The following is a 23,648-nucleotide window of genomic DNA, read 5'->3' on the forward strand; positions in this document are numbered from 1 at the left end:
CCAAGTTATTATACAACGCTCTTAATTGCACAAAGCGGTTTCAATATGCATTAGACGGCATCAAGTTGTAATAAATCATTTCATTTTACACTGCACGTACTCATGTTGTGTTAAACGGCTTCACACTGAGCTGGATGGTATCATGTTTTGTTGGATGATTTCATAGTACGGTGCATCGCAACAAGTTTTTCAATGCATCGTTCCATGTTTAGATGGATGGAATGAAGTTTTGTGTTAAATGGTTTCAAAATACAATGCGTTGAATGCAAATTTATCGGACGGGATGGAGTTTTAGACTAGATGAAGCTGAAATGCACTGCACTGACTGACTTGTTTATGAATGGATTGTATATTTACTAATTTTGACGGTAACAGCCGTCCATAGTACATCAACTCGACCAGTTTGCTGAAATTGCTGGTGCAAAAAATATATGACATTACTTTGGCGCCCAAACGTTCTGCTGACGTAAATAACATTGTCTCCCCGTTGAAGCATTGTTTATGCTTCAATTAGCTGAGTTTTACTAAGTCGTGGCATTTTATTACAGCACAGTTTTGAAATCTAATGTGTTCTTCATTTCACCAAAGGTATAAGAAAACTACGAAAGACCAATGGTGACATTTCAACTTCATTATTTCACGATTTCTGCTTCCTGATTTCACGATTTCCACTTCATGAATTCACGATTTCACGATTTCTGCTTCCTGAATTCACGATTTCCACTTCATGAATTCACGAATTCACGATTTCACGAAAAAACTTCACGATTTCTTGATTTCACGATTTCATGATTTCACGATTTCTTGATTTCACGATTTCCACTTCATGAATTCACAATTTCTGCTTCCTGAATTCACGATTTCCACCTCATGAATTCACGATTTCACGAATTCACGATTTCACGAAAAAACTTCACGATTTCTTGATTTCACGATTTCATGATTTCACGATTTCTTGATTTCACGATTTCCACTTCATGAATTCACGATTTCTGCTTCCTGAATTCACGATTTCCACTTCATGAATTCACGATTTCCACTTCACGAATTCTCGATTTCACAATTTCCACTTCATGAATTCACGATTTCACGATTTCCACTTCACGAATTCACGATTTCTGCTTCCTGAATTCACGATTCCCACTTCATGAATTCACGATTTCACGATTTCCACTTCATGAATTCACGATTTCCAATCGACGAATTCTCGATTTCACAATTTCCACTTCATGAATTCACGATTTCACGATTACCACTTCACGAATTCACGATTTCTGCTTCCTGAATTCACGATTTCCACTTCATGAATTCACGATTTCACGATTTCCACTTCATGAATTCACGATTTCCACTTCACGAATTCTCGATTTCACAATTTCCACTTCATGAATTCACGATTTCACGATTTCCACTTCGCGAATTCACGATTTCACAATGGTGAAATCGTGAATTCATAAGTTGAAATTGAGAAATCGTGAATTCGTGAAGTGGAAATCGCGAATTCGTGAGGTGGAAATCATGAATTCGTGAAGTGGAAATCGTGGATTCGTGAAGTGAAAAAATCGTGAATTCGTGAAGTTGAAATTGTGAAATCGTGAATTCTTGAAGTGGAAATCGTGAAATTGTGAATTCGTGAAGTGGAAATCGTGGATTCATAAAGTGGGAATCGTGAATTCGTGAAGTGGAAATCGTGAATTCGCGAAGTGGAAAAATCGTGAATTCGTGAAGTGGAAATCGTGGATTCATGAAGTGGAAATCGTGAATTCATGAAGTGGAAATCGTGGATTTGTGAAGTGGAAAAATCGTGAATTCGTGAAGTGGAAATCGTGAATTCGTGAAGTGGAAATCGTGGATTCGTGAAGTGGAAAAATCTTGAATTCGTGAAGTGGAAATCGTGAATTCATGAAGGTGAAATTGTGAAATCGTGAATTCTTGAAGTGGAAATCGTGAAATTGTGAATTCGGGAAGTTGAACTGATGAATTCAGGAAGCAGAAATCGTGAAATCGTGAATTCATGAAGTGAAAATCATGAAATCGTGAATTCGTGAAGTGGAAATCGTGAATTCGTGAGGTAAAAATAGTGGATTCGTGAGGTGGAAATCGTGAATTCGTGAGGTGGAAATCGTGAATTCGTGAAGTGGGAATCGTGGATTCGTGAAGTTGGAATCGTGAATTCGTGAAGTGGAAATCGTGGATTCGTGAAGTGGAAATCGTGGATTCGTGAAGTGGAAATCGTGGATTCCTGAAGTGGAAATCGTGAATTCGTGAGGTGGAAATCGTGAATTCGTGAAGTGGAAATCGTGGATTCGTGAAGTTGAAATCGTGGATTCCTGAAGTGGAAATCGTGAATTCGTGAGGTGGAAATCGTGAATTCGTGAAGTGGAAATCGTGGATTCGTGAAGTGGAAATCGTGGATTCCTGAAGTGGAAATCGTGAATTCGTGAGGTGGAAGTCGTGAATTCGTGAAGTGGAAATCGTGGATTCGTGAAGTTGGAATCGTGAATTCGTGAAGTGGGAATCGTGAATTCGTAATTCGTGAAGTGGAAATCGTGGATTCGTGAAGTGGAAAACTTGGATTCGTGAGGTGGAAATCGTGGATTCGTGAGGTGGAAATCGTGAATTCGTGAGGTGGAAATAGTGAATTCGTGAAGTGGAAATCGTGGATTCGTGAAGTGGAAATCGTGGATTCGTGAAGTGGAAATCGTGGATTCGTGAGGTGGAAATCGTGAATTCGTGAGGTGAAAATCGTGGATTCGTGAAGTGGAAATCGTGAATTCGTGAAGTGGGAATCGTGAATTCGTGAAGTGGAAATCGTAAATTCGTGAAGTGGAAATCGTGGATTCGTGAAGTATATATAAATATCAAAATTTAATTCTGCGTCAAAAATCTGGTGATAAATTCAATGTCCAGAATTTATGTCTGCGTGACAGCCTCGACCCGCAAAATAAGTAGAAATAAAAAACACGCAGAATTAACCCGCTATTCAGTAATGTTAAAATAACATAATTTAAAAAATACTCACCTCGTATCTTATTTTAATGATGATGTCAGCCATTTTGTCTTGTCTTAACTAACCTTTTGTTTTCGCTTAAAATTTCAATTTACCCAAACATGTTCGACCATATTCGAAGTCATTCAAAGGTATATTGATGAATACGTAGTAGGATACACGTATGTCACTCGAGACGTGTCCTGACTTTATACCTACCATCATGAAACTGCCTATAAACAAATTCTTAAATATATGTAGGAAAGTTGAAACGCTTTTGCCAAAAATAAAGTCTAGAGTGATCCTGCAATTCATGGTTTTATGATATATTTGAGATATATGTTTTTATTATAATCAAGTAATGATGTAAACAGATCACGTAATTTCATTGTGAATGGTTTAAGCAATCATTATAACGTCTATTTTTATTAAAAATAACAGACAGAATGCATGCGATTGTTGCAGACATAAGTAATGGAAGAATAAAACCATTACCAAGTCGAACTACTATTGAGGAGATGTGGTCAGACCATATTATATCAACGACAATGAAGGGGGAATCAGAGCAAAATTTTCATTCCTATTGCCACGATATTTGTACGTTCATCAAGAACAAATCTGATAGTATCCTGAATGTCTGGCCGGCATATACCACAGATGAAGCAAACGAAATGTGCTTTATAGTTCAAACTAAAGAAAAACTACCAGAACTCAGCGATGTCGATTACCCTGTGTATGTCAGGCCTGTAAGTCAGTATAGCAACGAGAACAAAATAGCAATGCAAAGGAAAGAAGCTAGAGACAATATGCTGGAGTTCAAGGATGTAAAGCACATACAAGAAGTAATAAATAGGCATACATCCGAATTGTTAAAATGCCACTCTCAACTCTCAGTAATCTCTGGCAGTGGATTTCGTTCCAAAGGCTACGATGAACATGACAACAGCAACCACCAAATCATACCTGGAAAAACTGTTGTAATGTACGTGAAAATAAAGGGTAAAGTGCCACTGCTTGAGAAGTTGCTTCCAACGGAATTAGATGGAATACCTGTGGATGTAAGAGAAGGAGGATTTGAGAGTGCAAGTTTAAACGCGACCGATAACCTTCCAAATTTACGCATGGGATGCCAAATTGCTTCCACTCTTGGTGCAGGAACTCTTGGCGGTTTTATACATCATTCAAAGTACGGCCTGTGTGCGACAACATGTGCACACGTTGTACTCTCCAATGCTGAATTAAAAAGCTCAGTCACGAAAAATTACGGAAAAAGGACATGGGAAGACGATGAAAAGATCATTTGTCAACCAGCAAATGGCGATAAAGTTGGCAGAGTGACAGAGACCTTCTTCAAAGCTAGTGAGGAAGGCAGTTACGGGATCGATCTAGCAATTTTTCAAATTGAAGATAGACCTCCAAACTCTGGAAAATTCCCTACAATTAAGGGTGTCGACGTAGGTAAAATCATTTTTTTTATTTATATATATCTGAACAGCATACATATTTATTCATTTAATAATATTGTTTTATTCTTAGTTACATTTAGAACGGAGTTAAATTTATCATTTTGTGGCCCTTGTCAAGAACACACAAATGTTAATATGTCGATGGCATGAAACGCTTTATGGGACTATTCTTTCTACCGTTATATTGCAAATCCCTTATAGATGTTATTCACATTCTTTTATACTCAACAGTAACACAAATAGTGTTGGTTTTTTTGTTTGTTTGTTTTTTTTTTATATAAATTCAAAATTTACTTTCAAGTCTAACAACATATTCGGGGATTAACAAATCCCTAGCATTATGTTTATTTTCCTATATTTTCACACAATTTTTATCAATTGTTTCAGATTTTATTCAAAATGGTTGATACATATGTTTTTAATTTACACAATTATTTAATGGCATCTGAAATACAAAAATGCAAAGATAAGGAGATAAAAACATTGTTTAAACAAGAGAACCGCATGCGGGTGCCACCGCTCGGTTATAACTGTCTGACGTAAGGCAATAAGCGAGAGAAAAGTGGTATGGTTCTTGGCCTTCTTACTCAACTATGGATGATCAAAAGTATATAAAGTTTCAATCTACCACCTAAACAGACAGTTTATCTAACCATAATTCTGACAAAATGCAAGAGAGAGATATAGGTCTTTACATAATTACCCATCTAACAGTAATATTCAAGAGTGCAAGATTTCAAAACTATAACTCTTACAGTATTCGTGAAAAATGGACCTGGACAATGTTAACCAAGAAATTCCACTCTTCTAAATGAATAAAAGTCCATAACTCTGATACAGTTCATAAAAGTGCACAAATAATTATGATAAACAAGTGTACAAGAGTTCAAAGATTTAATAGTATCAGGTTAGAGTGGACCTAAACAAAGAAATTAAATTATAAAAGAACACACATAATTATGATAAATAAGTGTGCAAACGTTCAAAGCTTTAATAGTATCAGATTATAGTGGACCTAAACAAAGAAATTAACATTTCTAAACAAAGAAAAGGCCTTCATTCTGAAATAAATACATGCGAAAGTTATGAGATATAGGTTTTAGCCTTCTTACTAACCTAATAACGATAAACAAGTGTGTAAAGTTTCAAAGCTACCAATCCTACATTTTTTCAGAAAAACATTAACCGAAACACAAATGTTAACCAACGTCGACGCCGACGATCAATAGACGACTGAATCTCGTAGATTTGTTTTTCAAAAATCAGACGAAATAATTATAAATAACGTTTTGATCTTTTAACGACATTTCTAGCCATCTTTTAATTTTAATTCAAATTCAAGATTATAATAAAGTAAGAAAAACGTAACATAAATGATATTTAATAAAGGATTTAGAATGATAAAAAGAAGTAAGACAAATTTATTATTGACATGTGTCCTTAATATGTAACAAGGATTGAAACAGTTTTCACATTGAGTCTTGAACATTTCAAATAGTTTAAAAATAAAATCTGGAGAGAATTTAGTATCCAGATTTGTCGAAAAGAATTCAATGGAAACAATGTGCCTTTTGAGAAGTCAAAACAATGAAGTTTAGTACTAGTCCAGTTGTGGAAGAAGTATGGAAGACTGAGAGGGAGTGAAGAAGGAAGTATCTCTTAAAAGTTTACCCTTTTTTTTAATTCTGACTAATTTAATAGCCATTTCACTATTTACGGAGGCAATCTTGCTGATAACGGAATTTATCCGAGATAATTCAGCCATACGAATTTCTTGTAAGATTCAAAATATTTCAAGAAACGTGGTCTGTAATGTGATAAAAATTTGTTCAAGAGTATGAACTTGGTACAATATAAGTAAAATAAAGTTCCAATTAAGAGTGCACATATTATCGAGTGGGCATGGTCTACTTCTTTCTGAATTGAACTTTTTATTTATCAACTTGACACAAATTTAAAAAAAAAGATGCACACTTTGTATAAGTTTGAATGAAAAAAACAACAAAAAAAAACTATTGTTATCGGCAAACACCTAGATTTTAACTAATTCAAGTGCTAAAAGTTTTGAGATAATGTTCTAAAACTGGTTATAGGACTTGAATCAGATGTAATGTAAAATATCTTCTGTAATGTTAAAAAGAAATACTTTTAGAGAGAACAAAGTCAATTTTTACTAAAATAAACGCAATAACTCTATACATAAAGTTTCCAATTGACCAATGTTTGAGCTTTCCCGAGATTTTATCCTTGTTTCAGCTTGGTTTAGTTCTAAGGAAAATTAATTCAGCAATTCATCGGACACCGATCACTACCTCAATTTCAAATTATTTATGGCCAATAATTTGAGATAATGCTCTTAACCATTATACGGTCGTAGGTTTTAAGGATTATGTGAGGGAAATATTTCGATGTAATAAAACAGCCGTATTTTAAACCGAAAGTACGTGTGCTAAAAAGGTAATGACTGGTAAGTGGGTGTTTGCTTTGGATTTCACAAAACAAATATGTCAGTGCTGTGGTGCAAAGACTGTTCTTAATCAACATTGCACGTATATATATTAGGCGAATAACTGTAAAGACAGAAATAGACGGTTTCGCACACGGTAGCAATGCTTACAGATAAATGTTTTGATATTTACATACGTTTGCCTTTTCGCTCAACCAACAAAGGGCTTACTGTAAAAGAAAATGGCTAGAAATTGTGGGCATATTTACAGGAAAAAGGGTCAAAACTATGTCAGAAATCAGAGCCTTTATTTCTAAACATAGCATCCGAGCCCAAAACCCTAAATAATAATCGTTCTTTGGCTATAAAAACAATAATGCTAATTCAAAAATAGGCTTTGTGCTACAGCCCTGGCACATTTATTTTGTTATATGTAAAGCAAATACTCAGTAACCGCCCAAACTTCCATCAGCAAATGTACTGTCGGTTTAAAATTCGGCCACTTCTGTTACAGTGAAAAAAATTGGTAAACAAGGCGGCTATAGTACCATCATGCTGTCGTGCTATCGCACCGTATTCTCATGTAGTATTAGAATGTTATCGAGCTGTCTCATTGTATTATTTGTTGTCGCATCTTATTATAATTATATCGCCATTACCACTGCAGAGGTCGATAATACAAGAGAACGATTTCACCATACAAAACATATTTCTTTGTTAAGATTAAAACTTTTAAGACGGGCGGATGACGAATGAAAAAAGGGTAATCTCATTAATTCACCATAATGGGAACGGTGGTCAAGTAGATAAAGAGTCGGCCGCCTTATCCAGGGGTCGTGGGTTCGAGCCCCACTGGGGTCACGATCAAGACTTCTCATTTGACACCAGTAATGGTTTATCCAGGAAGCGGACTCGAGAGTGGTTCCAATAAACATGAAGCTTTCATCACATTCGAGCTAAACCAAATTAGTATAAACTAACTCACCCTTGACCACTTTATCATAGGCACATATTTGATAATCGGGTATGGCAGATATTTATCTCTTGAGTTACCATACCATTCTTAAATATGCTAGAAAAGAAATAGTTAAGTATGTGTAGTCGAGAATGAAGACAACAATATCAAATATTACAGCTGAATGAAAATATAGTTTCGCACAACGTACGAGTGTCATTACACGCACTAAAATTCTTTATTCAGTATTTAGGCAAATTAGTTTTGAAATAACATTATAAGTAATTAGATTTTTTTTCAGATATGATCTATGAATCTGGTAAGATGTGTGAACAATCACCGTTTCTTCACGGGAGAAAAGTACGAAAATTTGGATCTGCTACCGAGTTTACTGAGGGTGTTGTGTACTTTCCTAGAGCTGTTTGTAGGTCCGATCATGTAGAAATAGATCAGACTCAGTTTTTCATGAACGTGATAGATATTTGCTCATTGAACGGAGGTAACTTTTGTTTGCCCGGTGATTCAGGGGCACTTGTATTTCAGACAGGAGTTGGCCGCGATTTGGTTTGTATTGGTATGGTAATCGGGGTACTAAACGGAAATGGAATGGTTATACCTATCTCAGAAGTGAAGGAAAGGTTGGGAGTATCAGAATTTGAACCCTTTAGATTGAGTGGTATAAAAGAAAGCATTGATCTTCTTAATAGTTCACGCAGATGAAAAGCAAATTAAGCTTGACAAATGACTTGCTGAAAGGGTTTGCTTTCTTTAAGATCAATTAGATTGTTTCCGTCGTATACCCTTTGGTTAAAGGTTTCTACAAAGATATTTTATTAATGTGCCTGTATGTGTAAGTGTTTTGACAGCATGTACGCAGTTTTCTCATGAATGAACAAAGAAAATCTACTCAATAAACATGAGGAAAGATTGGGTTTGAAGCTACTCACCCATAGTTTTGGTAAAATTTTTCAACATATTTATTTCTACTAAGTTTGGCTTAAAATGCATATATGACATTGAAAAATGATAAATTGAGTAAAAATTTAAAGTTAGATATTGGTAGAAATGCAAGAAAAAAATTTCTGCACTATTTAGAAAGCATTACAACGATTATAATATAAAATCTACCTTCTGCACAATATGTGTGATTATTTAAAAGAATATCTTGCAAAAATGTTATGTCAAGAAGTTTGTATCACCAGTCACTTTCAGAGTACGCACTTCTTATTGATTTTTTTTGAGAAATTATTTTTTCGCATAAATGAGTTGCAAACTGGTTGTTTTTAAGCTGTTGTAGAGTTTACTTACATTGAACTTTAGCCTAACATATTCTTTTATATTCTGCGTCCTTCAAATATGTCTTGATAGTGTGAATACAAAGTAGTAGAGTGGCACTGTTACATTTGTTTATATTTGTACATATTTTTATAAAGTTATAGACACGATATAGCAACAGAACAGCACTCACTGCAATCAGAATAATAGTACCAAATTAAGTAGTACATATCACAAACATTGTGAGAAGTGGTATCTGTATGTATATTTTTGCGAAGTGGCTTGAAAGCCATTAACATTTATATTGAAACCTTAGTGAACGATAAACAAAATTTGTTTTTGTACTTATACGCAAGTATTTCTGCCTTATAACTAGATCAGCTTTGACTGCACAAGCCGATTTGGTTTTCAGGATTTACCTAGGTTTTGAAAGACAGACTTCAGACTATTAATATATATAGATGAGATTGTACATATTATCATAATTTCAATAGCACGGCTTTAATGGATACCTGTAGGAAAAGTGTTCATCACATAGTTTTAAGGTATGCGTTTTGGATATTAAAAACAAATACTGCCACAAACTACATAGTGAAACACATTATCCTAAGAAAATATGTAGTTTTTTACAAGACTTAGGGCTTCTCCTTGTCCTTTTTCAGATTATTTGTCAAAGATTTCTTTAAGTGAAGCCGGATGTATTTTTTTTTAGTTTTGTTTCTAAAGATTATTAATGCGGTAAAATTCATTTACAAACCTAGGATGTACTTGACGAAAAGATTTTCCTCATACCACCGTTAAAGATTTAAGGACAACTGTAAAACGGCTTTGAATACTAAATAGCTTAAAACTATTTACGACTGAATAAGTATTTTTCTGTTTATGTCATAGTTTAGACTTTCTATTACAGTGTTTCTGTTTAAGAAATAATACATTTCATTTAGTGATTTGTCGCTGAATAAATCATTGTTTGGAGTTCAGATGCGAAGGTATTATTTCACGAGGGCGCAGCCTGAGTGATATAATAATACGCATTTGAACGGCAAACAATGATTTCATTCAAGAGCACTAAATTTCGCCGCTATGCCGCTTTATGCAATGACGTAATACGTGTGACGTCAGAACAGTGAATTGCTGAATAATAATTCACAGTTTCCAGCTTTTTTTGTTTAATAGGAAAATGAATCTGATCGTGTTAGAATGTAGGGCTTGATTGTTATATTTTTTTTAAGTGTTCAAGTCAAAAGGATAGCCCTTCAGTTAATACAGTGAAACTATGAGGTTCAGCTATAGATCGGTGATATGAATTAATGTTATACAGAATATTCGTTTGTATTTTTGGCTCATTGTTATCCTGCCTTTTTAGGATGTGCCTTAAATATCAAGGCCATCAATATTTTACTTTTGTTTTACTATCCTTGCTGTTGATGTGCATAACATAGTTTAGAACTTGAGTTTGTACATTACATAATTTATGCATCAAGACCGTATAGTCATTTTTATAATACATTACTTTTGTGATAAAACTATATATGTGTTTATACATCCATCATTGTTAGGTGGTAGTTCTTACGTTTGCTAGTACTAGTATATGTGTACAGATGTTTTATATTAGATGTAAATAATGATGTAGAGCAGACTACTACTATGTAAAAAGTATATATTTTGTTAAGGAAACGCTGTTATTTGTTGATTTTGTCTAGTTGCATATCAGTCTTTAACAGACCTAGCGAAATTACTTTAAGTTCTTTTTGTGTAATGTTACGATGCATTATAAACATGTGTACGGGAACTCTGCGATGTAAATTCCCTGAAAAGGAGCCGTTCTGACGATTTCATGAGCAAACATTTAATATGTGCACGCATGAATGAACTTGCGTTTTTTATTACATTTATTCCTACCTTTAAAACTTGTTAATTTAACATTTTTAATACAAACTCTGATCTTGTGCGTAACTGCATTACTTGTTTCTTCTATTGATATATTTTTTCATGTTTCTTTTGCATATAATAGCTTGCATACTTATCGTTTTCATATTTTGTCCATTGTTTCTTTGTTTTATGAAAAGGTAGCAACGTTGTGCGTCTCAGAAATATTTACAAATGTAACCTTCTTTAATTATATCAAAGAACTATATCTCCAGAAATATTTGTTGATTACATTTATTTGGTAGTAGGAAATCAAAAGGGACGGTCCTTTCCGGGGCCAGGAAGTGTACTTCCAAATATCAGTTTAAATAGTTGCTTCCTTCAAATGACGTAAGGCTGGAACACAATTTATTTGATGTTTAAGTGGTGAAAAAATAACAATGAACAATAAAGACTGTGTTTGGTTCTTCCGAAATCATATTTGCTTGCATTTTGAAGTTTTGACAATATTTGAAATACATCAGAACGAGTTCTCTGCGATCAAGCTTGTCAGTTCAGCTTTGACTTTAAACATTTACTCAGTCCAGTTGACACTGTTTAACATTTCAAACTTTGGACTTAATTGCCTCTTTTAAAGTATGAAATTATTGGAGTGAAAACATTTTTTTTTTGGAAATTGTAACCGACAAAAGAATTATTTGTTATCGAAATCTATAGTTGATAAGAGTGAAACGTTGCCCTGGACTTTTACAGGCAGAACTGATAGAATATTATGACAACGGTTGCTTTTGTCGGAATCGGGATGTATCCTGATAAACATACAGAATTTATTTCCTATTGTGATCTGAATATTTTTTTTACGTTTACCCGGTAATTAGTGTTTCTTTCTACCTGATTACAGTAAACAGAACTTAATATGTATTGAATGGATAAAACAAGTAGTAAGCACACTTCTTAATCTGAATGTCGAACCGTCTTATATTCATGAGTGACCCGAGTGTATATACATTGCAATATTGACGTCACGTCACATATAATTCGGAACATTCAGCAGGCACAGGAAAAGTGTGTTTCCATATTTGGTCTATTGATTTATATAAAAGATATTGTAGAATCAAATTTATAGAACAGAACGGTATTAACTCATTATTGGCACATTCTAAAGCAATTATTAGCCGCGCATTAGACTTCTACGTACTCCTTAATTCTACGGCACATGAAAAACCCTTTCGTGTTTCAGTATTGGTAAAAACGGATCACGTTGACGTCACGTTGATCTACTATTTGGAGCCATAAATTCATCAAAACACCGCTGTCCTATTTAATGCACATTTACAAAAACTATTCTACAATTGAAACAATATATAGAGTCCCCAAATTACATACGATTAAACACTCCGATTCGGTTATCCACTGCATAGAATAGTTATTCTGTATGCACATAACCTCTTCGCCGTGCTTGAACATATTAAAACACGCAAACCTCTATATATTATGTCTAATAGTCAGTTGCTAAGTGTCGTTGCATGGCAATACAAGCTTTCTGTTGCAAATATAAACTATGGTGCAATACCAACATTCGAATAAAAAAGGAAGAACTAATTAACAAAGCCATTTCTTTTCGATTTTCGCGACATGTTTTGGTAATCATCTACAGTCTTCACAGAAATATTTAATATAAATGCTTAGTAATAAGAGACGTCAATTTTAATCATTTTCTGCATCACGTAATCTCCGAAGCTTTAACAAACATTGCACGAACATGCATCTTCTGTTATTATTTTAATGTACAGTATTCTGTTTCATTCTGTTAGTTCGATATACAGGAAAACGCAGCCTTCTCAAATCAGTGTATGTATTACGTCGTAATTGTTTTTGCGTCTACACGATACTTATATTCCAAATAAAACAAACAGATAACAAAGAATGAACGTACAAATGAAGGAATTCAGTTTGTTACCAAATGGTAAACAACAGAAAATTTAAACCAGTCTTTGTTTAATAACCCTTATTTCCCTTCAAGCTTTAAGTTACAAAACATTGTTAAAATGTGGATTCTAGCGAAATAGTAAGAAAAGGGAAAATCTTTGTATGTGTAAATATATACAGTCACCAAGGATACACTCATGTTTTCAATGCTTTTATAGTCAGCGTAAAAACTGCCAACTTCCCCACATAAAAATATTTTTATAAAAATGGTAAATTCATTTCTGAGATCGTACCTTATAGATATAGCCTCCATGTACCATCTCTCGACCCAGTTTTACACTATTTTGTGGTAATTAAATAGGTTAAAAAATAATCAAATATAAGATATCGACATTGATTGCTAGACTGACCTTTTTCAAAGCTCTGTATTCTATTTTGGGATGTTCACTTCTACTACATAACGTAATACAGGTATGTACATGCAGGTAGGTTTGATCGATAATCACATTCTGCAGAGAACCAATTCTCGACCTTTCACCAGTACTGCCTTTATGGTGTCATGACACCAAATCAGACAAATATTTCAGCAATAAAATTTTATGCATTTATTTAAATAGTCCATACGTTTATATATAGTCTCATCAAAATGAGAAAATTTGAACACATACATTAGATCTAACAGACGGGAAACATATCAAAACATAAACAATTAGATTTTCTTGTAAATTTTATGAGGTCGGTGTACTTTGTCAGTTAGATAAGGATATGAATAAAATATTCTATAAAACACTTACAAATTCTTTGCTCAAAACTGGCAAATACCAATGAAAATGCCAAAAAATTAGTATAGTACCTTTGCAGAAAGCGGTAATCCGGTGATATATTGAAATCGTTCGAGAGATGGTAGCGTTCGATAGTTGGTACAAGGAGGCTATATGTATTTGCATTTTTATAGTTTGTTTAACGTTTTCCCGTCCTTTGACGTTACGTTATCAGTTTTATGTCATGTCCGTTGTTTGCATTGTATGTAAATTATCCTAATGAACGTTAATGAGATAAATTACTATACACACAAACAGAAATTGTTATACGTGTTGTCGTTGAAGTACCTACCGAATCAAAGGTGGAGGACGAATGATTTCAGACACAATGTCTTTCATGAAATCGTCACGAAAAAGAACATACGCCTCGCCCTGTGCTCGAACACACACCCCCGCAATCCGTAGGTCTGCGCTCTCCCTATTGAGCTTAGTGGATGTGCTTGCAGCCCTGTCTTAGTTGTCTTTCAGAATTGCTTATTACAAGAGTCCACTATCTGCTCCATCGGACACAATTGACCATACGCCAGCCTCCGCCTACAGGTAACGTGGTACCACAAAATACTTAACCTCCGACATTTAGATTGATAATGGCTGCTGCTGTTACTTTACGCGATATTTCTGAAGAGATTGGCCAGAAATTTCTGTCTTATTATGAGTCTTTAAAACATTTAGATGAATTGCGAAAAAGTACTGTTAGGAGTATTCCATTGATAGTTTTAGGATTTTCCGACATTCGGGGACGGAATTACTTGAGAAAGCATGTATATTCAGAAGTCAAAAGAAGACGGAAGAAGGCTACACGACGACAGTTACTGGTGATTTTTAATGTTGAAATCGTGTGTTGCTTCTTTAATAAATCACTTACAAGATTATGCGTGTTTTTATTATTATAAAAAATATTTGTTTATCATTCAGTTTGATATTTTCTTAGTATTTTCTCGACTTGTACTCTATCAGTACTTATGCCCAGTGTGCAGAACTTGAAAAAGTGCATTGAAGGATAATGATACATTTACATTTTAGGTACAAATAGCCCTTCTCCGTCATCTTAAAAAGAATTAGCATCACCGACGCCTTTCCACGTACATGTTGACCGATGTAACTGAAAAGTTTTGGCACGAATAATGTAGCATTTTAAGTTCATATTTTTGCTACTTGAACATTTTGGCACTTTCTCTTTACAATTTCTCGTTATGTAAATGCCCAATAAGAAGTGTTATGGCTTAGAAATGAACCAACATTGCCTAGTTTACCTTCGGCCTACGATATGTCTGCGGAGCCCGTAGACTGCCTGTATCCTCCTTTCTGTGTGGCTTCCATGTGGAGGCAGGTAGTGGTGGGCGGTGGGGACGAGGTGGGGGGGGGGGGTGTGATTTTTGTACGGATTCACGGGCCCCTGCAGCCTCTACAATTTTGTTTAGCGAAAAGGTTATACATATCTGAATTACTCGAACGACCGTAGACTGTAGACATGTCGCGGTGGCATTGCACATTCTTCGTACGGTCATCGTTAGGAGGCCACGCGCTGATCGTGAAGCCGATGCACGTGAACAAAAATAAATCGTACGGAGATTGTGGACACCTGAGACCTTCGCACGGCCCTCGCACAGCTGCCACAAGGTTCCTGCTTGCTGCAGTACTGAGTGAAATCGCACGGATATTGAGCAATCATCGCGCGGCAACCCTTCAGCGGCCACACCATTTCCTTGCGGCGGCCTTGATATGGCATTACGTTTTTCAGATGGTTATATATATTGGTCATCTTCAGTACGTAAGATTTCCGTTGGAAGCTTGCGGTGACTGCAAGGCAATTGCACTGAAATTGCACGATTTCCGTATAATCTCAATGCAGCGTTTGTAAGAATTTCTCCCGGGTTGTACAAAAAAATACAATAAAATAAAAATTCGCACGATGCCCGTATTTAATGTGAACACATACACCGTAGCCCATAGTCACTTACGATGTAAAATTTAGGCTATTATATCGTACGGCGTCCGGGTGGTCAGATGTGAATTAGGTGAAAGCTAGATATATATTAATACCATTGTATATACAAATATGTAGTGGTTTCCGTCGATCTTATCCACTTTCAATTGTCTGTGAGGACGTCCACAAGTCTTAATCCAGCGAAGACACTTCTCAAAACCTTACTTAGGTTTTGGAAAAGGGATAAACTAGGCGTTCTGGAAAGCGACTATCGGACTTGCTAAGTCCCCAACTGACATCTTTTTACCATTTGTAATAAGTTTTACTTGTACATATAATCATTTTCAAAAGGAATCTATCAGTTGTTATTATCATTGTCGAGGTCACAATGTCGGAGGGTAATATTTATATTAACACCGTCTAGAGGTGTGCGTCGAATCAAACGCATTGATTGGTTGATTGCTTATCGATTCATTGGTTTGATTGACAGCCGGCGATTGGTCAATTAAACACCCTAATGTAAAAAGGCTAAAAAACAAACATAAGGACTTGTAACTCCATTATTAAGGTAGTTGTGCATGTTCGGATCTAATTTTTTTTTTACAATGGGAGAATTTTATTAAACCCTGATTTTTCAAAACCTCAGAATATACTTAGAAAAATAAAAAAAGATAAGATCATGTGTTTGAATTATTTGCTACATTAGAACTTCGCGTAAGTTTTCATAATCGGAGTCCATGGGAAAATCACATTTTTCATAACATTTTCGCGAATAGATTATTTTCTACAATGTATTCGTAAAAAGACATACTTTCTATACATGTAATATGGTGAAATAAAATTTATAGGTCCGTATGCTTGTTTTAAGATATTTGCCCATAATTAAGGTGATTTCAATCCAGTTGTAAGCTATAAATGGTGTCAAGTGTTTTAATACGCGGAAAGCCCTCATGGGGCCTTCGGTCCCGCTCTGGCTAGAAGCACCTTTGATATAACATGTATGAAGTATGTGAAATATATGGAACTATATTGAAAATTAATGTGAAAAATATTTTCAATGCCATGCAAATTGAATTTCGTCTCCAGCTGACATAGGGGTCGCCATTTTGAAAGTCTATTTGTTTAGGCGCTTATTGGTCACAGTTACACGCGATTGCTCAATGAGTAAGACCGGAAATGTTGACCTTTGGAAAATTTAATAACGACAATATTTACAACAAACTAAATGTGTGTACATTTATCTTTATGAACAACTTGATCAACCTGTCTCCGGTCTAATTTTGTATGGTTAAATTTTACTTGAAAAATGAGCGAACTATTCAAATGGAAATGTCCCTTATTCACATGCCTGCTTAACTGCATGCTTTTCACTGACAATATTTGGAATAATAAAGATCATACAAATCTCCAAGCAGTATCAAAATGTCAGTTCTAATGTTGATATGCTGTTCTAAGTACAAGAAAATGACAGTCGTATAGCTGTTAGCTATTTTTAGACATTAAATATCAACAACAATGAATACAATGTCTTGATATCTTCTTTGTGTCAAGAGAGGGGCCTTACTTTATTCTATTGATTTTCTGATAGCAAGAAATAAATTATTCTGTAGGGAGCCGCTCATTGTCTTCAATCATAGCATTTAACTGGCTGCCGATAAGATCATGTGCAAGGCGCAAGAATCAGGTCTGTATGTCAAAGTTCAAGGTAACAAACTGAATTTAAGGGCCAAATCTGTCAGATGTATTTTGTGTGTGGAGCATTATTCAATAACTATTCAAAGTAGTATTTTTAGACTTAGCATATATGTAGGTGGGAATAAAACGATGTGCAGAACGCATGGACAGGGCCGTTAAAGATCAAGGTCACAAATTTCTGTGAGTTAGCGTACTGTTAATAAATTAGATAGAGTATCACTGGTCCACGTTGGGGTGCAAAACTTCAGAGGGTGAAATAATTGTGTTGTCATACTAAGAGGTGAACCAATAGATCTGTATCTTTTTTTCTGCTAGAATGTTTTTTTTTTTCTGTATAAAATTCAGATACAGAATACTAAGGTTTGCTTTTTCAATTAATGAAAGTGATACAAATATAGTTAATACTTATTCTGAAAATACATACTTGTGAGTAAACCCTGTTGTATTTCAATCAGTTCGTGAAATTACATACACATGATACATATTTTAATTGGAAATTTACTGAACAACAGATTGCACGTTGAAAATATTCTATTTTGCAGCAGTTGGTGAAAAGGCATTTATATGATTATAAGAGGACTTCTTAAGTTTAATAAAAAAAATACAAATAAAGCACAAGCAGTAAGAACAACTCAAACATTGATGTCACACAGACGTAATGTTATATAACAGTAAAGAGTTTAGGAGTTTGTTTATTATTGTCTTAATGAAAGGACCCTCCATTTTTGGCTCAAAAGTGTATTAGAGCCGAATGTAATATTTAAAGCATAAACAGTTACTTCATATAGTTTATGTAAGGCAGTGGCTATGGGTCTGGTAACGGTATTTACAACGAGGAGACAATATTTTATCTTTAAAAACGGAAGATGATTTCAAAAGATTTTTCTAGTAGTTTTCTTGTCGTTTTAAATACATAGTAAGAAACAGGAAACAGAAGTCTTTGTAATTCTTTAATCCCGGGAAATATACGATCGCAAAGTCGATATGATAAATAAAAATGTGTACGCCGTAATCGGCTTGTATAATATTATTGTTTTTCACGGGACTGATGAATTAAAATAATAAGCTTAATGTAACAATTTTCTTTAGTATTTAAGACATGGATTGTGCTCATGGATTGTTGCTTTCATTTGCTTGCTTGAGTAAATATAAATAACAATGACTACCAGAAACCGCTGTTTAAATTTCATATTCAATATGTCTCGAACACGAGCGAGGGTTAATTATAAATAAGATTAAAAAAAACAACTCGTAATAATGGCATCTTTATGACAACTAATCATATCTTTTACCAGCAATTACCTCATACACTGGTTATACAGTGCATAGTAGTATGTATATTGATTTCCGAACATCTTGACTCTGGGTTTAGACATGGCTACCGGACTCCTAGCCACTTCCTTTATGTAAAATATAAGGATGAACTTTACAAGTTTAAGTGCATGAACAGTGCTATGCATTAGGTTTAAAACAGTACACACTGTAAACATGTATAGATAAACACAGTATAAATGTGTACTTGCTGTTTTTTTTAACATTTAACTGTAACTACATGGCATTTAATTATGAATACAGTTCTATATGCGAACTTTATTTATATATATATAGTAAAGTTAATAACACTTGATAAGGATTTTATACATCTAAAGTTAATATTTAAAGATAAAGTATCCTAGTTGGACATCTTTAAATATTTCTCAGTTTAAACTGAATTTCGATGAAAGCCTCAAGTAAATAGTTATCTGGGTAGCCTCCTGGAAAAAAAAACATACACTGGTAGCATGATGTGTGTTGCACATTTAATTACCTTCCATGAACGACTAAACCAAACCGAGTCTGTTTAATTAAACGGGCTTTCCGCGTCATAGGTAGCACCTAATTTCATATTATCATATGTTTAACTTTAGAAAGATAGTAACTGGAATAAAGTTACTCACGGGTTGTCATTAATTCATAAAATGATTTTCATTTACGTACGCCGAATCCAGACTTTATTCTACGATATCCAGATAACTGATGTTAAACGTTCACTTCCAGTGTATCACTTTAAATCACTTTGAAACCAATCCTACCTCTAAACCAGTCGCAGTAAATATGAGCAGTGCATACTGAATCGCTTTCACTCCCTTACTCGCTCATCATTAATTGAATAAATGCTTGTTCCAGCCGACAAAAAAAAATGTAAACTTGGTATTTTTATACCGTATATTTTGCCGCGTAACTCTGGTTGGAAAGGAAAAGCGGGATTATAGCCCGGAAAACATTAAAGTTGGTGCCTTGTTTATCTTGGGCATATCATGAAACAAATGGACACTTCTTTATAATTAGAAAGCTAGAATGAATATTTAACCTACCTCACAACCACGACCTGCGTAATTTCATTCTGTATTTATTAGCGTTTTTATTTTTCGGCGAACGCCGTCTGAGAACGAATTCGTAACATGGACTAACCCATGCCACGTGACTTTAGTTTGCAAATCAGATTACTTGATAACGCATATAGATAATTTATCAAAGTGAAAACTGTCTGATTGGACAACAGTCTCTATTTTTCCACTCTGCTGATTGTGCAACGCTGTGTGAAATTTCAGACAAAGCGTTTATCCCTAATGACACTGATAATATGATACTGGTACACACATATGGCCGCAAGATTGGTAAAACTCTAACTTAAAATTGTCAAAATGGTGAAATATTATAGAGGCAGTAGTGTTTAGCAGTCGTCAAGAATATGTTAACTCTCAAAAGATCTCAGCGAGTGGACAAGATTGCTGTAATAACACCAAGAATCCTTTCGCCATATTTAGTTTAAACTTATATACTTTAGCTCGGATGTGATGGAAGACTTAAGCTGATTTAAATAGCTCTCGAGTCTTCTCTTTTAAATTAAAAATAAAATCAGTACGGGTGTTATTTAAGAAGGAGTGACCATGACCCCAGTGGAGCGACCGTCACCATAACAATAATACCATCTTGTTGATGTTTTAGGAAATATTAGCCTAATAAAAAGATGACAAGAACTACATTTTTACGGAAAGAAGAACAAAAAATTATACAGATCCCTTTTCGCATTTAAGGCATACATGTATCTTTTTTAGATACTGTATTTTTAGGTATCGTGGCCGAACTGACTAAATGCCAAAAATCAAGATTTTTAGTTTAAGTGACGATGTGGATCGCAGCAGTGGGCACTAAGAGGTACGTTTGTCCTGTTTACATACTAAAGTGGAAAGCACGCAATCTTGCCACTTGTAAGAAAATAACAGACATTTTAACGATCAAGAAAAGATATATAATATTAAGTGGATAAGTGGTTGGCAAAAATATGCCATCATATAAATGACTTCAATACTCTCTATTTCCTTTCTTGAACGTCATGACAGCTCTGGTCTAGGGAAAACTGGTCTAGGTTTGAATTCCAGCAATGATAGCTTGGAGAAGTACTTAAAATTGAAAACCACCACAAACGACTTCTAAAAGTTTATTTAATTTATACATAAGCTTCTAATGTACACCAAAGAAACACATTGCATGAAAAATTACAAACATTTGTAAACATCAACAGTCCAGAAGCAAATTAAAAGCAATTAGTTTCCCAAGTCAAAGTGATGTTACTGCTTAAACCTTAGTAGTATTTCTTTAGTTTCTGAAAATCGTAAGATTAAGTCAAACCAATATTGATAATTTTGATCTCAACAAATATAAGTGCAAAAAAACAACAACAAAAAAAACGGAGCTTTAATTACATACGCTCACAGAAACAGGCCAAAACCAACATCCTGACATAGATTTTTATTAGGCAAGACCAAAATGTTTTGATAAGATCCATAAAATAGTACTTTAAACACGGTAAGCAATATCATATAAAATATGTAAGTAAACTAAATACTTTATAAGAAATTGTTAAACTGAATATATTCACAAACTTTGACAAAAGTCTGAAAGTGTAGTAAAGGACTTGATACGTTGTTGTTTTGTGAGTATAACCTATGACACCTGCCAACCTAACGCTTGGTTGCCCATAAAAGCTGCAAAAATGATAACAAGCAACATGAGTAAATGATTGAATTACGAGCGAAAGGTAAACTATCTAGAGCATTTTATATGATACTTGTACAATTACTCTAAACATGTATAAATAACGTATTTTAGACCGTAGGCTCGAATATGACATTGACACAGAGTATCATCTGAGTCGGTAAATAACAACAAACATTCTTAACTCCTAAAGAACAGAATGCATACATAAAGCTATCATAAATAGATTGATTCTTATCATACATGATCAATAAAAAATAAAGTAAACGAAGAATCATATTTCTTTTTTTGGTTAATTAAAGGGTTTCTGTTAAATTTGTATATACACTTGACCCACCAATCAGTTATAATCAAAGAGACCCACTTATCGGTTACTAACACATTAGGCTTGTTTCATAAGGGTAACCCCCTACCCGTGCCCAGACCATCGAAGAAGTGGTAATGTATTGTCGGGTGCAAAAGACCCACTTTTCAACTCCATGTCCCGACAATCGACTTCGAACCCAACTGTTAACTTTCCGCATTAAATTAGACGCTATTATTGACCACGATTTACAAAGTTTAAAACTACAGTAAAAACGTCCATCCTGAAACCGTATACATGATAACTCATATAGATTTAAAGACACCTTGCCAAAACGTACAACATTGTATCACTATCATATGAACTTGCGTATGTTTTCAGGCAATGAATGTACTAATGTACTGCGATTGCTTTAAGGAGTTATAGCCTTAAGAAACGGTGGAATGCTGTATAGTGTGCAATGAAATTATAACCCAACTCATTCAGTCATGGGATTTCAAGAGACCTGGTCCATATAGGAATGTATCTCTATGGAGCCTTTCCATAGAGACTAATAAACAGATCCGACTCTTATTTGCAAGAAAGTAAAATACAATACAATACTTTCTCATATAACCATATTACTTATTTACGTATACTACCGAATTCCGCAATTGCAAGGATATACATGTACTGCCGTGATCCGCAATATAAATACTTTTTCTCTGATTAATGCACCCTTAATCGTTCTTTCTAAAACAAAAATAATAATGAAAAGTAATAATAAAACAAACAAACAAAAAACAACAATTGGATCATATTTTCAATGTATTGTAAATGCATTTACTACCATATTGTCAGTCATTACATGTATCACCATATACAATAGTATTACAATCTGACAAAAGTACATCTCCAATTAACGCTACACACATAGGGTCTGAAGACGTGCTATTGATAGCCTCGTTCTGACGATCATTACGTTAGCAAATCAGAGCCTACTTACAACATTTTGTAAGCGAAGGTAGAAATTTAAAAAATCAATATTTAGCCTGGGTTTTTCATATTTACAATTCTTAGCGACCACATCGCGACTACGCCTTCGTGCTTTGAGAGAAATCATATGTCATGGTACGGACTTGGTCACGTAATGTGCCAGACATCCGGTTAGCTCAGTGGGTAGGGCTCTCGCACTGTAAGCGAGAGGTCCCGGGTTTGATCCCCGGACTGACTGCACATTTTTCTCACCCTTTGACATTCGACTCTATTTCTGATGGTTCAGCCAAATGCTTGCCGAAACAGGTCGTCTGATTGGTTCAAATAAACATAGCAATATCGAAAATCCAAAATATACAGAAAAATGTGAATGGGTCATCCTCAGACCTTTGTTTAAAAGATCAAGTACTTTAGTCAGATTGAATAGTATTATTGCCCCCACCCCTAAAAAATTCACTCATCCTCTTCTATTTGCAAATAAAATTATAATTACGTTTTCTTTCATTTGGTCGTTTATATATACGCGTAATGTATCTCTACGAAGTACATGTACTACGGTATACAATGTCATGACACACATCCTCTGAAATATATCCCAGTATAAACGCTCTTCTCCCAGTAATGAAGGCGCCTGCATATTCGCCAATTTAGAGTGATTGTTTTCATCTCGTTAATAGTTTCATACACTACAGCATACACCAGTAGAAACAATCATACTTTCTTTAAAATGTTTTAAAATGCACGTCCTGTGAAGGATATATTCGAGGAGCATACATCAGTTAGCTGTTGTACATTGTAAGGCACATTGTCAGTCAACTCTGCTCGAAATATTTTAATATATAATACATGTACTAGTAATTAAAACATAATTTAGGTGATTCTGGTGATTGCCGCATCTTATTCGTCCAGAATATCAGTGCCTATTTTGAGAATCTCTTAACTGGTAGGCAGTATTTCCT

General features: G+C 34.6%; 1 protein-coding gene across 1 annotated transcript; it reads left to right on the plus strand.

Annotated features, from left to right (window-relative positions):
- Positions 1 to 3,428: 3,428 nt before the first annotated feature.
- On the plus strand, positions 3,429 to 13,382 carry LOC123532211 (uncharacterized). Its single transcript, XM_053517623.1, has 2 exons — positions 3,429 to 4,447; positions 8,158 to 13,382. Exons 1-2 carry the CDS (start codon positions 3,436 to 3,438, stop codon positions 8,574 to 8,576), a joined length of 1,431 nt encoding a protein of 476 aa, XP_053373598.1. The 5' UTR covers positions 3,429 to 3,435; the 3' UTR covers positions 8,577 to 13,382.
- The last annotated feature ends 10,266 nt before the right edge of the window (positions 13,383 to 23,648 follow it).

The sequence above is a fragment of the Mercenaria mercenaria genome, chromosome 11 (assembly GCF_021730395.1).
Source record: "Mercenaria mercenaria strain notata chromosome 11, MADL_Memer_1, whole genome shotgun sequence".
NCBI classification, from domain to species: Eukaryota; Metazoa; Mollusca; class Bivalvia; order Venerida; family Veneridae; genus Mercenaria; species Mercenaria mercenaria.